A 13,408-nucleotide genomic window follows, 5' to 3' on the forward strand; every position below is an offset into this window, starting at 1 on the left:
GAAGTAAATAATAAAATCTGATCAGTTTTTGTTTTAGTCAGGATTTAAATCAAATTCTTTTATATAATTTTTAGTTTAATGAAAGTTCATCAACCTTTTTTTTGTGGTAGTCGAGGTTTGAACATCTGACCTTGCATATATTACATTGTCCCTATCAACTAAACAAGCTCACGAAGACAAAGTTCATTAACCATTTGAACATACACACTTGGTTATGTGATTTGCTGGCATTAAAATAACTCATATACTAATTAATTATTCCAAAACCCTTGTTACAGCAAATCCAATACTCGCAAAAGTTTGAAAACAGAGAAAATCAGAAAAAGGACACCACTCTAGCATGATTGCTTGCAATGCCAAGTTGCCATTGCCAAATATCATAGGCCACCAGTCAATTATCCCTAAACCAAAGTCTCTCCAACAATGAAGGGAAATAAGATTGCTCCTTTTGTCAATTAAGCTTTCTTTAATTAATACAAAAAAATAATGATCAAGTCAATGACTTTATTAATGTCTTAAACTTCAATTAACAAACCAAGAAATTTAATTATGTATTTTTTAAGGTTATCTACTAATGAGTGTCACTGTCCAAACAAGTTATAATGATATGGATATGATTTTGTTGTGTTGCATTATGGATGCACCCAATTTGCAAGGATAATATATACAAAAGAACTTATAAAAATTAAATACACAGTACAGGGACATTTTCTCTCTCATCTTACCATGGTCCACTCCATGGTCTCACACACTATTATGGGCAACAAACCTACCCACCCACTTTAGGGCAAAAAAGTCTCAGACAACAATTGAAGCGTGTGATTCACTCGCTTAAAAGGAGGGTAACCGTTGGATAAAAAATTAATATTTCAATATGAATCGAATAAACACCGCAATAACGCGAGAAATAAAAAAACGTCAACGTCATACAAAATTACAAATAACAAAATACAATACACATAAACGACGAAATCATGAAAAAACACGAAAAACTTATCTATTTGAAACCACTTATTTAAATTTAGCTAAGAGAAAAAAAAAATATAGAGCATGTTGTTCATTGCAAGGAAGTTCTCGCCTTTAAGTACATGCATGACTTTGTTACGAATATCCTTTTTGATATATTCAGTCGGGCGGGAGTATCAGTGAAGAAGGAGGCGCCTTTGAACTTTCTGATTGACTCAGTAGGCAGAAGATTGACACTTAGGTCTTCATATGGGTATGAGGAAAACATGCATGTGTGGACTTGACTGAGTTTTCACTACTTGTGGGATTAAAGGTCAGGGCTTTTACAGTAGGACAGACATCCCTAAAAGTTGTGTCAAGCAAAGTGTCAAATATGAGAAAGCGTTCTCAATCAACGTGCTTTTATATCATTTATTTTTGACACTTTCGACTTCCTAAGACCAGATGTTGTTGACCATCTACATAGAATTCAAAAGTTCATGCATAACAATGTCATTTCTCATAGGTCATAAATGTAATGTTTACTAAGATTGTTTTTGTTATCTAGAAAGACTTAACGACGCAACTTGCTGCTCGTTTGCCTTTTATGTATGTGTTAATAATACTTTTTTTTTGAAGGAAATGTGTTAATAATACTTGATATATACTCCCTCCGTCTCACAATAATTGTCTCTTTACCATTTTTTCTTTTTCTCAAAATAATTGTCACTTTACGAATATCAATGCAACATTTATTATTTTTTCCATTATTATACAATTATTTATTGAATTCCATCCAACTTAACTACTCTACTAACTACAATTAATAAGGGTATTTTAGTAAATGATATTAATTATACTGTTGAAATCAACGTAATTAATCATCTTTTTAATAATCGTGGACAAACTTTAAACGACTATGATTTAGAGACGGAGGGAGTATAAATGACTAAATGATATAGAGAGTAAAAAAATGGGTCTTGTTAACGAGTGCCTCCAGGGCACTCTTTAAGCATGCTAAATTAGGAAGTTATTCTTTAAAAAGGTCAAACAGTTCAATTTCCAATATATTAAATATACAAATTTTCATAAAAATTTATTATTCTACTCTTAAAGAGTGTCCCTTGGCATTGTTAACATTTCCCTTAAAAAATTGATCAAAATGAATAAGAAAAAACAAAACTTAACCAAAACATTAACCATGGTTTAGAATAGAAACCTTTTTTTCGTTTTTGTCTTCCCAGTTGTGTGCGTGTGTCACTGCATTGGTTTTCTTCAAACTCTGCAAATCTTTCGCCGCCTTCTTCGTCCATTTGGGTCATTCCCAAACTTCTTAAATATTGCATTTTCTCTTTCTTCGAGCTTCAAAGATTGCTTTTTTTGATAACTTCTGAGTTGCATTTGGAATATCAAAAAAACCTTCTTGTTGTGTGAATAATCTAAAGTTTTCATGAAATTTTGAAACTTTTTGATTATCCAGTTGAAAAATGATAACTGGGTCATTGGAGTTACATAGATTTTCCTTGATCTCAGCCGAGAATCAGTGTCACTGTATTCGGAGGAATTTTTGTTAACCGACTTATATGCTGATTAGTTCTAAATTTTAAGATTAAAAAATTAAGATTGGATTAAAGTCACTTACTTTACTTGACAAGGTTAGTATAAACAATTTGTTTGACTGATGTTGTTTTATTAACTTAATTTTGTATTATAGTTTTGTAACTTTTGTTAATTCATTTATAAAGACTCTTTTGGGGTATTAAAAAATGATTTTTTTTTTATTTCATTGATGTAAGCTTGTTTTTGTTTCATTTTAAATTGAATAGAGATTGATATGATTATCTCACTCATAGTTTATTGTGGCTTACGACAGGTATTTCTGCTTTGTCTTCAAACTTCATTTGGATTCCAAAGGTGGAAAAGATAACACCGAAGAATATGTTGGAAGCAATGCTAATACTAAGAGCTTTGGTTTTTTGATTTGTGGTTTTTTAGCTGAGGTTTTGGTTCTGTTGATCTTTTGATTCATTCATTCATCATGCCTCTTTATGAGTTATACCGTTTGGCTAGAGAGAAGCTTGATAATGAGACTAACGGCGCAAGTGTAGCGGATCAACCTTCGTCGTAAGTTCATTAACATAAGCTGTTGTAACTTGTGTTATTATCTTTTTTGATGTGTTTGATCATGAAATGAAATGGTTTCTTTTGTTTATGTTTTTTGTTTCTTAGTTTTGTTTGTTTTGGATTTGATTTGAATGTGTAGGCCTGAGAATGATTTTTTTGAGCTGGTTTGGGAGAGTGGTCAGATTTCAAGCCAAGGTCAATCAAGTAGAGGTAGAAAGAGTCCATCTTGTAGGAGTTTGCCATCTCACTGCTTACCATCTCATAGTCCTAGAGGTCGAGATAAAGACGTAGGAGGAGGATTTAGTAATAACAATCCAAAGATAGGAAAGTTTGGTGATTTAGACTCTGGATTGAATGAGATTCCAATGTCGGTGCCATCTCGCGAAGTAGATGAAATGATGCCTTGGTTGGATTATTCAATGGATGGCTCTTTGCAACACGAATATGGTTCTGATTTCTTTCATGAACTCACGGAGAACGACCTTCCTGCCTCAAATAGTTTTACTCTATTGGATAAAAAAAGTAATGGGAATCAGATATTTAGGGACTCTCATAAAAATTCTGCAGAACCGATGAATATTTCTAAGGGTTCTTCAGCTGAACAGGTTGTTGAGACTGCAAGACATAAAGCTAGTGCCGGTCAGTTATATCCGCCATCATCGAATCAATGTCAAACAACATCTGTAACTGTTAGATCTAGGGCATCAGATATAACCGAAAATAATAATGTTAGCAGTGGTAACCAGGACGTGCCTTATGGGGATATTACTCGCATTCCATCTTCCTCGAGCGATTTTTCTAGCTTAAAAGCGCAGAAGCAAGATCCTATAATGCCTGGCAATGGTTCCAATGTAATGAATTTTTCCCATTTTGCAAGGCCTGCAGCTATTGTGAGAGCTAATCTTCAGAACATAGGCTTGAAGTCTGGTTTGAATTCAGCTTCAGCAAGATCAGATGTTATAGGAGTTAAGAATAAAGGCGCTGCTTCGACTAGCAGCAATCCTCCTGATTCAGCTCTTGTTAATCCAAGCGGTGAGTGTTCAAAGGAACCGGAAATGCGCTGTCATAAGGTGGTAGAGCCATCCAAGGCTGATTTGAAACCTTTGCAGCCGAAATTGCTTGAACCAAATGCTGTAGCTACTAAACAATCGAAGCCTGCTTGCAAAGAGAATGGAATTAAGAATGATCAACCTTCCATTCAAGTTCTTGGTGACAATGGCGCTAAAGGACACACAGCTGCTGAAAAAGGCATGGAGGTGGCAGTAGCCTCTTCTTCTGTTTGCTCTGGCAATGGTGCAGACAGAGGCTCGGATGATCCAAATCGAGATTTGAAACGGAAAAGTAGAGACACTGAGGACTCTGAATGCCATAGTGAAGTAAGTTAATAATATAGATATTTTTACATTGTTTTCTTAATTTATAATTTCCCTCTATAAACCAAGAAAACACTTTAATTGAAGGATGTTGAGGATGAATCAGTGGGAGTTAAAAAGGGAGCGGCTGGACGAGGAGTTGCAGGTTCCAAAAGAAGCCGTGCTGCTGAAGTGCATAATCTATCTGAAAGGGTGAGTAAGGCCATCTGTTATTTGTGTCATGTTAACTTTGAACCCACACATATTTTCCCTCGAGCTTATTTTATTTCCATTTTGGCTGATGATCATAATTTATGTATACAGAGGCGAAGAGACAGGATAAATGAGAAGATGCGTGCATTGCAAGAACTCATACCTAATTGCAATAAGGTTAGTTTTTTTCCTTCTGATTTTGCTCTTCTTAGATATACCTGAAAAACTGTATAAAATTATGGACTTCATTTGTTGTTGTTGACAAATATAGAATATTGGTTGCCACTATGGATTCAAACTTAGCTAGTTACAGAAGCTTGTTCTTTTTTAGTACAAAAGATTTATGAAATTATTGGAAGTTAAAATTTACAGCAACAAATATCAAACTTCGAGTCAATCATTTACCGTATTCATGAAGTGTATTCAATATTCATAATAAAAATGTCAGAAGTTCCATTTTGGCTTGTTCAAAAAAAAAATGTCAAAAGTTCAAGACAAACTATTAAAATACTTTCTATATGTATGCATACTTAATTCCTTATTTATTTCGGCATTTCTGACTTCATACGGACTAGGTGGATAAAGCTTCTATGCTGGATGAGGCAATTGAGTATCTAAAAACACTTCAGCTCCAAGTTCAAGTAAATATCATTCCCCCTCGGCATTAATATTTTAGTTTTAAATTTTCTGATTGTAAACAATGTTGAGAGTGATTCCTATCTTACGCAGATGATGTCAATGGGAGCTGGTTTATATATGCCTCAAATGATGTTACCTGCTGGAATGCAGCACATGCATGCACCACACATGGCCGCATTTTCACAGATGGGCATCGGCATGCATATGGGGTTAGGTATGGGTTATGGAATGGGAATGCCTGACATGAACGGCGGGCCGTCTAGATTTCCAATGATTCAAGTACCTCAGATGCAAGGAAATCATATGCCCGTTGCGCATATGCCTGGACCCTCTGCTATGCATGGAATGGCCAGATCGAATACTCAAGGGTTTGGACTTCCGGGACAGGGAATTTCCATGCCAATGCCGCATGCTCCGGCATTTCCTTTTTCAGGAGGGCCTCTTATGAACTCATCCGCTCCGGGTCCGTCTGTGTATGGATCCACAGGACATGTTGAAGCTGTGAATCCGGCTTCAGCGTGTGGCTCAAAAGATCGAAGGCCAGATGTGGACTCACAAATTAAGCAAAACACTGCTGGTCGTGACTCTACAAGCCAGATCCCTAACCAGGTCTGTTTATCCCTAACCAGGTCTCTGTGATCAATTTTCACATTAGTTAAAACATTGTTTCCGTAATAATTTTCTGTTATTCTTACGCTTGATGTTTATGTTCCGCTTCTCTGTTATACTAGTGTGTGTGAACTAACCTGTTGGATTTAAACAGTCAACTTTGGTGCATAATGGTGGCCATGCTTCAGTGGCTGATGACAGTGAAGCTGCTAATCCGGGCAATATAAATTTGTGATTGGTAAGTATTGTGAACATGTATCAGTAGGAGTTTCACTCAAATTCATTTAAACTCATCGTTTACTTTGACATAAAGCATAGAGGAGTTTCATTATTGAGCAAAAAACTTATTGTTTGAGTTGTACCGGCAGGTTATGATTGATACTCTGCATTGATCGTGGCTAGTAGAAGAATCAGGTTTTCAGAAATTGAGTCCAAAATGTCGTTTCTCATCTTTGCAAGTTCAAACCAGATTACTGAAGAGGATATTTCGAAGTCATCGAGATTTACCTGTCAAAATAGCCATGGGAATTCTAGTTTCCGAAACTAGAAAATTGCACAGATTTTGGTATCTTGGGGCATGTCACTCATTTGTACATCCACTTATATATCTTAACATCATGCATTCAAATGATTTGAATGCGCAATAATCAGATGCCTTATTCAGATCTTTCATAGTGATTCTTTGGATTAATGAAATAATAATTTATTTTCCTTGGCAATCTCTCTCTCTCTCTCTCTCTCTCTCTCTCTCTCTCTCTCTCTCTCTCTCTCTCTCTCCCTCTCCCACCCCCCCTCTCTCTCTCTCACACACACACACACACAGTGGATCCGCTAGGTGCACTGAGATGTGGATAACTTCTCTAGTGTGATGCCACTTTTGTGCAGTACTTCAAGTTTTTGTTTATTATTATACCATACAGGTAATCATCATTTTTATTTTTCCATTTGGTCAAAAAGCTTAGATTTGTGTTCACATAACAAATGCTACTACTCAAGATCTCATAACAAATGATAGGAGGTATAAACTGTAAAAAACAGTTCATTTAGTAAGAATCTCTTGGTTTTGATATGTCGTGATTATAAATGGTTGAGAATCATCTATTCAAACGGCCTAGTATCAAGGCTAGTATTTCTCTTTTGTATCACATCTTTGTTTCATCTACTTTTGTATAGAAATGGTAGTGAGTCGGATTGAGATAACTTATAACATTAATCACTTGCTACAAAGCTTCTGCCATGGCAGGGTTACAAAAAAGGTCCAATCCATTGTGAATCACGATAAAAAGATTTTGCATTAAACCCCCATGACCTTCTAGTCACATAGTAACAATTTCAACTTTTGCACTAAAACTCCCGTCCTTCACATTCATGACATGATTGGCAATAACTTTTTATCTGTCTATTTTCTTTCTTTGCAATTTTCATTCTTTCTGTTAGTTTTGGTAATTCACTGTATTGAATTACTAGTATTATTCACAAGAAATGGTTGAGAGATAAATCAGAGTACAAAATGAGAACAAACTCTCTTAAGGCATTCAACAGGCCTTTTCTCTCCCACACTATATGGCTTACAACCATATGAGAACTGGTAGTTATTCTAAAAACTTCTTTAGTAAGTACAGTGGATACATAAGAATTGAATGAAACAATTTGGCAATTAACAATCAATACTAAATCATCATTCATCACATCTAATTGTACAGAAGTACAAGCAAGTCATTTTTAAGCCACAGAATTAAAATTGCTTCCATGGTTTGCAAACAACAATCAATAACAAACTGCAGATATTCAAAAGAATAAAGCAGAAGAAAATAATCAAATCTTACAGTACTGCCTAAAGCATGGCCTAGACCATCTGCTATATACACTGCACTCTGCACACCTTTTTGCATTCAAACAAATTCAAGAGAAAATATTGAAGTATCAAAACCAACTTATATACTATAATAATTCTATGCACCACGACAACGAAAATGAAAACGAATATGTAATTCTGCAAACTTCATTCACTCTGTCCCATTATTTGACCTTAATGTCCCCCTTTGGCTCTGAGGACAGGTTTTTGGAGGATGGAGATTTTCCAGTGATAGCCTTCTTTGCTTTCACTAGTGACTGTTTTACCTTTGCTATAATGTTGTTTGAATGCTTCTGAGCTGGCTTGGCTGGAGTTTCTTTTGGAAGGTTCTTGGATATTGGTGTTGTATCATTTTCCTTGGTGGATTCAACCTCAATTTTCACTGGCTCCTCAATTCGTTCTTTCTCCAAATTATCCGCTCCATTTTGAATAGTTTCCTCCTCGTCTTTTTCGAATTTAGATGCCAGTGTTTCTCTAACAGGTTCATTTACAGCTTTAGAGATTTCTTCCACCTTTGTCTCGGTCTCCCCTGCTTCAATTGTAGCTGTCTTTGCCTCATTCTGTTCCTCAGTCTTCTTGATGTCAACCTTCGCCTCTCTCGAGGATACTTGGACAGCATCAGATGCTTCTGGTTCCTTCTTTTCATCCTCTGCAGCAACAACAACTTTTTCCTCGACACTGGTAGTGTTCTCCGTATCACCAACAACTTCTTTCTTGCCATCTTTTACAACAATCTTTTCTTCAACTTCAGGAGAAGGTTCCACCGGATTTGCAGGGGTTGTCTGAACTTCCCCATTTAGTGAAACTTGTGCAGCATTAACCGTTGTGTTAGGCTCGCTTTCCTCCTCTTTGATGGTGCCATTAGATCCTTCACTTTTTTCGGTTGCTTGCTCGGGCTCCACTTCCTTAATAGTTTCCCCAACTTCCTCACCTACTTGTAATTGTTCACTTAGCTTTTCCTCCACTCCATTAGACAGAGGATCAATGTTCTCTTCTTTTACAAGAATTGCTTCTGACTCAGAGTTGTTGGTCTCTTTCACCGTCTCAATATCCAAGTCTTTTGGAGGGTGAACCTCCACTGTATCACCTGTTTGTTCTTGATTTTCAGTTTCTTCCTTTGGTTTCACTTCTTCCTCTTGTTTGAATGATTGAATTCCTGGTTCACTTTGGTTTTCATCCACTTCAGTAACCACAGGCTCTACTTTCTCTGTTTCAGCTGGCCCTGCTTCGTCGTTCTTAGTCTCTTTCAGCATCACTGCCTCAAATTCTAATTCTCTTGATTTTTCTTCTACAGCAATGACATCATTGGTTTCTGTAGACTGTTCTGGAATTGAAGATGTGTTTGGTTGCTCCTCTTCCCTTTGTTCCGTTGAATGTTGTTCTGGTTCTTTCCGGTTTTCCTCAACTTCAGTAACCACAGGTTCACCTTTTACTGTTTCTGTAGGCTCAACTTCAGTAGCCACAGGTTCTTCTTTTACCGTTTCTGTAGCTTGAACTTCAGTAGCCACGGCTTCTTCTTTTACCGTTTCTGTAGGATCAACTTCAGTAACCACAGGTTCGACTTTTACTGTTTCTGTTGGATCAACTTCAGTAACCACGTGTTCTTCTTTTACTGTTTCTGTAGCTTCAACTTCAGTAGCCCCGGCTTCTTCTTTTACCGTTTCTGTAGGATCAACTTCAGTAACTACAGGTTCGTCTTTTACCGTTTCTGTAGGCTCAACTACAGTTGCCACAGGTTCTTCTTTTACCGTTTCTGTAGGATCAACTTCAGTAACCACAGGTTCGACTTTTACTGTTTCTGTAGCTTCAACTTCAGTAGCTACAGCTTCTTCTTTTACCGTTTCTGTAGCTTCAACTTCAGCAGCCACAGGTTCTTCTTTTACCGTTTCTGTAGCTTCAACTTCAGCAGCCACAGGTTCGTCTTTTACAGTTTCTGTAGGCTCAACTACAGTAACTGCAGGTTCGTCTTTTACCTTTTCTGTAGGCTCAACTTCAGTTGCCACTGGTTCTTCTTTTACTGTTTCTGTAGGATCAACTTCAGTAACCACAGGTTCGTCTTTTACTGTTTCTGGAACCTCAACTTCAGTAGCTGCAGGTTCTTCTTTTACTGTTTCCGTAGCCTCAACTTCAGTAGCCGCATGTTCTTCTCTTGGTGTTTCTGTAGCCTCAATTTCAGTAACCACGGGTTCTTTGTTTACTATATCTGCAGTCTCAACTTCGGTAACCACGGGTTCTTCTTTTACTTTATCTGCAGTCTCAACTTCGGTAACCACGGGTTCTTCTTTCACTGTTTCGGTAGGCTCTACTTCGATGTTTTTGGTCTCTTCCGATATCGCTGCTGTTGTCTTTTCCTCATTGGCCTCGACTGAAGATTCAACAATTGCAATTGCATTTGGTTGCTCTGCCTCTTGTGAAATTTCTTGTGATTCTTTTTCCGGTTCTTTGGTTATTTTCGGCTCTTCTGAGGCCAGAGGCTCAAGCTCGGGCTTTTCTTCCTTTTCGGCACTTGTTTCTGAAATTTCAGCTTGTTTCACCTCCTCTTCAAATTGATTAGTCTCAGTCGCATCACTTGATTTTTCAGTGGTGTCAGATGATTTTTCAATGGTTTCAGCTTCTGGAATATCTTCTATCTTGGGTTGATTCTCTTCATTGGTTTCTACAAGTTCCTTTTCTATCTGCTGTGATGTTTCCTTCACATCAGATTCAGTGGATGGTGTCTCATCATGATGGCTTATCGCTGTGTCATGTACTGGTTCTGTGACACTGATAGTTTCTGATTCAGTTATCAAATCTTTCTCCTCTTTCGGATTATCTGCAACAGTTTCTAATGGTACAGAATCATCAGTTTTTTCTGCAGCAACAGCAGGCTCAGCCTTCACTTCATCTTCTTTTTCTACACCTGGATTTTGTGCATCATCAACTATGTCAGGTTTCAGACTATCTTCAACAGAAACATTCAATGCTGACGAATCATCAGACTTTTCAATCTCTGCTGCTGCAAGCTCAGCCTTAACCTCATCACCTTCTGTCGTGGACGAAGGAGTAGCCTGACCTTGTGCATTGTCAGGCTTGTCATCATGTTTATCTCCATCTTCATTGGCTAGGGAATTGATCTTTTCTGCAATAGCTTCGTCCTTTTCCGGGTTCACAATATCTTCAATAGAAACCTTCAATGTGGAAGAATCATCAGACCTTTCGATCTCTCCTGCTGCAAGCTCAGCCTTCACTTCATCTCCTTCTGTATTCGACGAAGGAGTGGCTTGACTTTGTGTATTGTCCGGCTTGTCATCATGTTTGTCTCCTTCTTCATTGGCTAGGGAATTCATCTTTTCCGCAATAGCTTCGTCCTTTTCCTGCTTCACAATATCTTCAACTGAAACCTTCAATGCTGAAGAATCATCAGCCTTTTCAATCTCTTCTGCTGCAAGCTCAGCCTTCACCTCATCTTCTGTCTTTGATGAAGGAGTGGCTTGACCTTGTGCATTGTCCGGCTTGTCATCATGTTTGTCTCCGTCTTCATTGGCTAGAGAATTAATCTTTTCCGCAATGGCTTCGTCCTTTTCCTGCTTCACAAATTGCTGTATAATAAAAGATGAAAAACATTAATAGTTAAATCGGTAGTGCTTACTGAAGAGGCATATATGTATCCACAAAAACGGATGTTTTGAAAAGAAAAAGAAAACAAACTAGTGAACATTTTATGAAACATGGTAGAATTTGAAACTAGTAGTGAAACAGTTTCACTGAAACTAAGGAGCTCATGGCCAAACTATGGATATGTTAGGATTGACTTTTGAGTTTATTTTCTTGCATAAGCAAGCACTTGTGACACTGTCTGAGAGAGCTTATAGAAACAATTTATGACATCTCCATAAGTTGTTCTCGGCTTATTTTCACAAGCTCCCAGTGATAGCTTATATCGAAATAGTTTGATTTTATCTTTTGTTATAGAAATAACTTATACAAGAGCATTTATATCATAAAAGTTTATGCAACAAAAACATAATTAAGTTGTTTATCCAAACAGGACATTAATCACTGATATGATGGTTTCTTTTCACATAAATAGATTTGAAACATTCTCACATAACAAGAAAACACAGATGGAGGAATCTGTGCAAGGTTTATATTAGCAAAAGGCACTGTAGTTCCAATATAGAAGAAAACATTCAGTGAATCTATGTCATATCTTTGATCTATTGCCATATTGTTCTTTAGCTTATTCATAATTTGTAAGTTTGCAGAAAATGGTTTGCGTAAATAACAAGATTCTTAAAATACTATATAGTAGTAGTATTACATGTTGCATGATTCTAACTTGTCTAAGACTCTTGTTCAAAAGAACCCTGTAAGAGGGAAGGAATCATTGAACTTTGATAAAAGTTGAACACTTTTTCCTTTTTTTCTTTCTTGCTTTTCCATCGTGTCATAGGACCTAATCCATGTGGACCATATCCATAGGACGACAAGTCTATCTACACATAAATTTATTTTCTAAATTCCAATTTTATATGCTTTGTGTTTGATATTCTTAAATTTCTAGCTATTCTTCTTTCATTGTTTTACATGATCAAAGATTATGTTATGTTAGATTCACAATTTCTTGATGTACAAAAGAATATATGGATTCACTTGTGAATATATTTTGGTACGGTAAAGTTTAATTCTATGATTTCATACAAACTACTCAAATCTATCAGTACTTGATCAATTATAGTGACTTCCATAACTTCAAAATTTAGAATCATAAATATCTGAGTTTGAAAGGTACAATTGGTTTTGAATCCAATCAGTCCCTTTATGTTACATGAATGAACAAAACTTTAAGATCTTAAGATTAGCTTTATTATTTATGTCACCAATACAAATTCAAAGATATAATATTTTTAACTTTGTTTATAAGTTATCCACTAAGACACTGCATATGCAGGCTTGATCTAAATAACTTGTGCATAAAACAAGACACAATAGAAACAAGTTCAAGATCATAACTGAAAGTGAAAACTATGAATAGAAGCAAACCTCATGAGTAGTAGAAGCATGATCAGATGCAAGCTCAACAGTTTCAGTAGCCATGATGAGAAATCCAAGGTAGCAAGAAAGAAAAAAAGTGAACTTCTAAGTGAAGTTGTTGAGAACTTAAAGTGTAGAGATTAACAAATAAAGAAAGTTTGAAGTGAAGGGAATAATATGGTTGGCAACAACTCCAGGAAAATAAAGGAAAGAACAGATATGTTAGACAGACTGTATATCACATGAGCTGGTGGTATACTATTGTGGACTCAATGATTTAGGAAGATGATTATTAGGATTAATGTGCTACTAAAGTTTTCACATTAAAATACAAAAAAGTATATGAAATAGAAAAGTTGATGATATAGCTGGATTGAGCTGTAGCAAAGTGACTAGCTTTATTTGAGTGATTAATGGGGACCAGATCAGTGTCAAGAAATTTTTGCATGCATTTAACGGTGTTGAAAATTGAAAAATGTTTTGGGCCCTTCTGTCGAACTAGATATATATCATATGATATTATCTCCTTGTGGACTGTGGTTTTGTTAAGATTCCTCTTAAGTAAATTTTAATTAAATGTCTTTTTCAGATTATGGAAATGATTAATAAATATTGTACTTTTTTTAGAATTAAAAAATTTAATTAGTGAAGATGCGTC

At 36.3% G+C, this 13,408-nt stretch overlaps 2 protein-coding genes across 4 annotated transcripts; one reads left to right on the top strand and one right to left on the bottom strand.

Annotated features, from left to right (window-relative positions):
• Nucleotides 1–2,142: 2,142 nt before the first annotated feature.
• Nucleotides 2,143–6,601, top strand: LOC146957398 (transcription factor PIF3-like). 3 transcript variants are annotated; one of them, XM_085736395.1, is made up of 9 exons: nucleotides 2,143–2,600; nucleotides 2,819–3,069; nucleotides 3,209–4,445; nucleotides 4,530–4,634; nucleotides 4,746–4,811; nucleotides 5,210–5,275; nucleotides 5,364–5,882; nucleotides 6,037–6,120; nucleotides 6,251–6,601. In XM_085736395.1, the coding sequence occupies exons 2-8, from the start codon at nucleotides 2,984–2,986 to the stop codon at nucleotides 6,115–6,117; spliced, it is 2,160 nt and encodes a 719-aa protein (XP_085592521.1). In that variant the 5' UTR covers nucleotides 2,143–2,600; nucleotides 2,819–2,983; the 3' UTR covers nucleotides 6,118–6,120; nucleotides 6,251–6,601. The 3 variants fall into 3 exon arrangements, with proteins under 3 accessions (XP_085592521.1, XP_085592525.1, XP_085592522.1); XM_085736399.1 differs by having other exon boundaries at nucleotides 2,860–3,069; XM_085736396.1 differs by having other exon boundaries at nucleotides 2,143–2,262.
• Nucleotides 6,602–7,531: 930 nt separating this feature from the next.
• LOC146957399 (neurofilament protein-like protein) lies at nucleotides 7,532–13,050 on the bottom strand. Its single transcript, XM_085736390.1, has 2 exons — nucleotides 12,760–13,050; nucleotides 7,532–11,315 (listed from the first exon to the last, which is right to left on the bottom strand). The coding sequence occupies exons 1-2, from the start codon at nucleotides 12,811–12,813 to the stop codon at nucleotides 7,902–7,904; spliced, it is 3,468 nt and encodes a 1,155-aa protein (XP_085592516.1). The 5' UTR covers nucleotides 12,814–13,050; the 3' UTR covers nucleotides 7,532–7,901.
• Nucleotides 13,051–13,408: the final 358 nt, after the last annotated feature.

This window comes from Medicago sativa, chromosome 1, assembly GCF_051527215.1.
Source record: "Medicago sativa cultivar Bolivia chromosome 1, Bolivia_mono, whole genome shotgun sequence".
Classification (NCBI taxonomy): domain Eukaryota; kingdom Viridiplantae; phylum Streptophyta; class Magnoliopsida; order Fabales; family Fabaceae; genus Medicago; species Medicago sativa.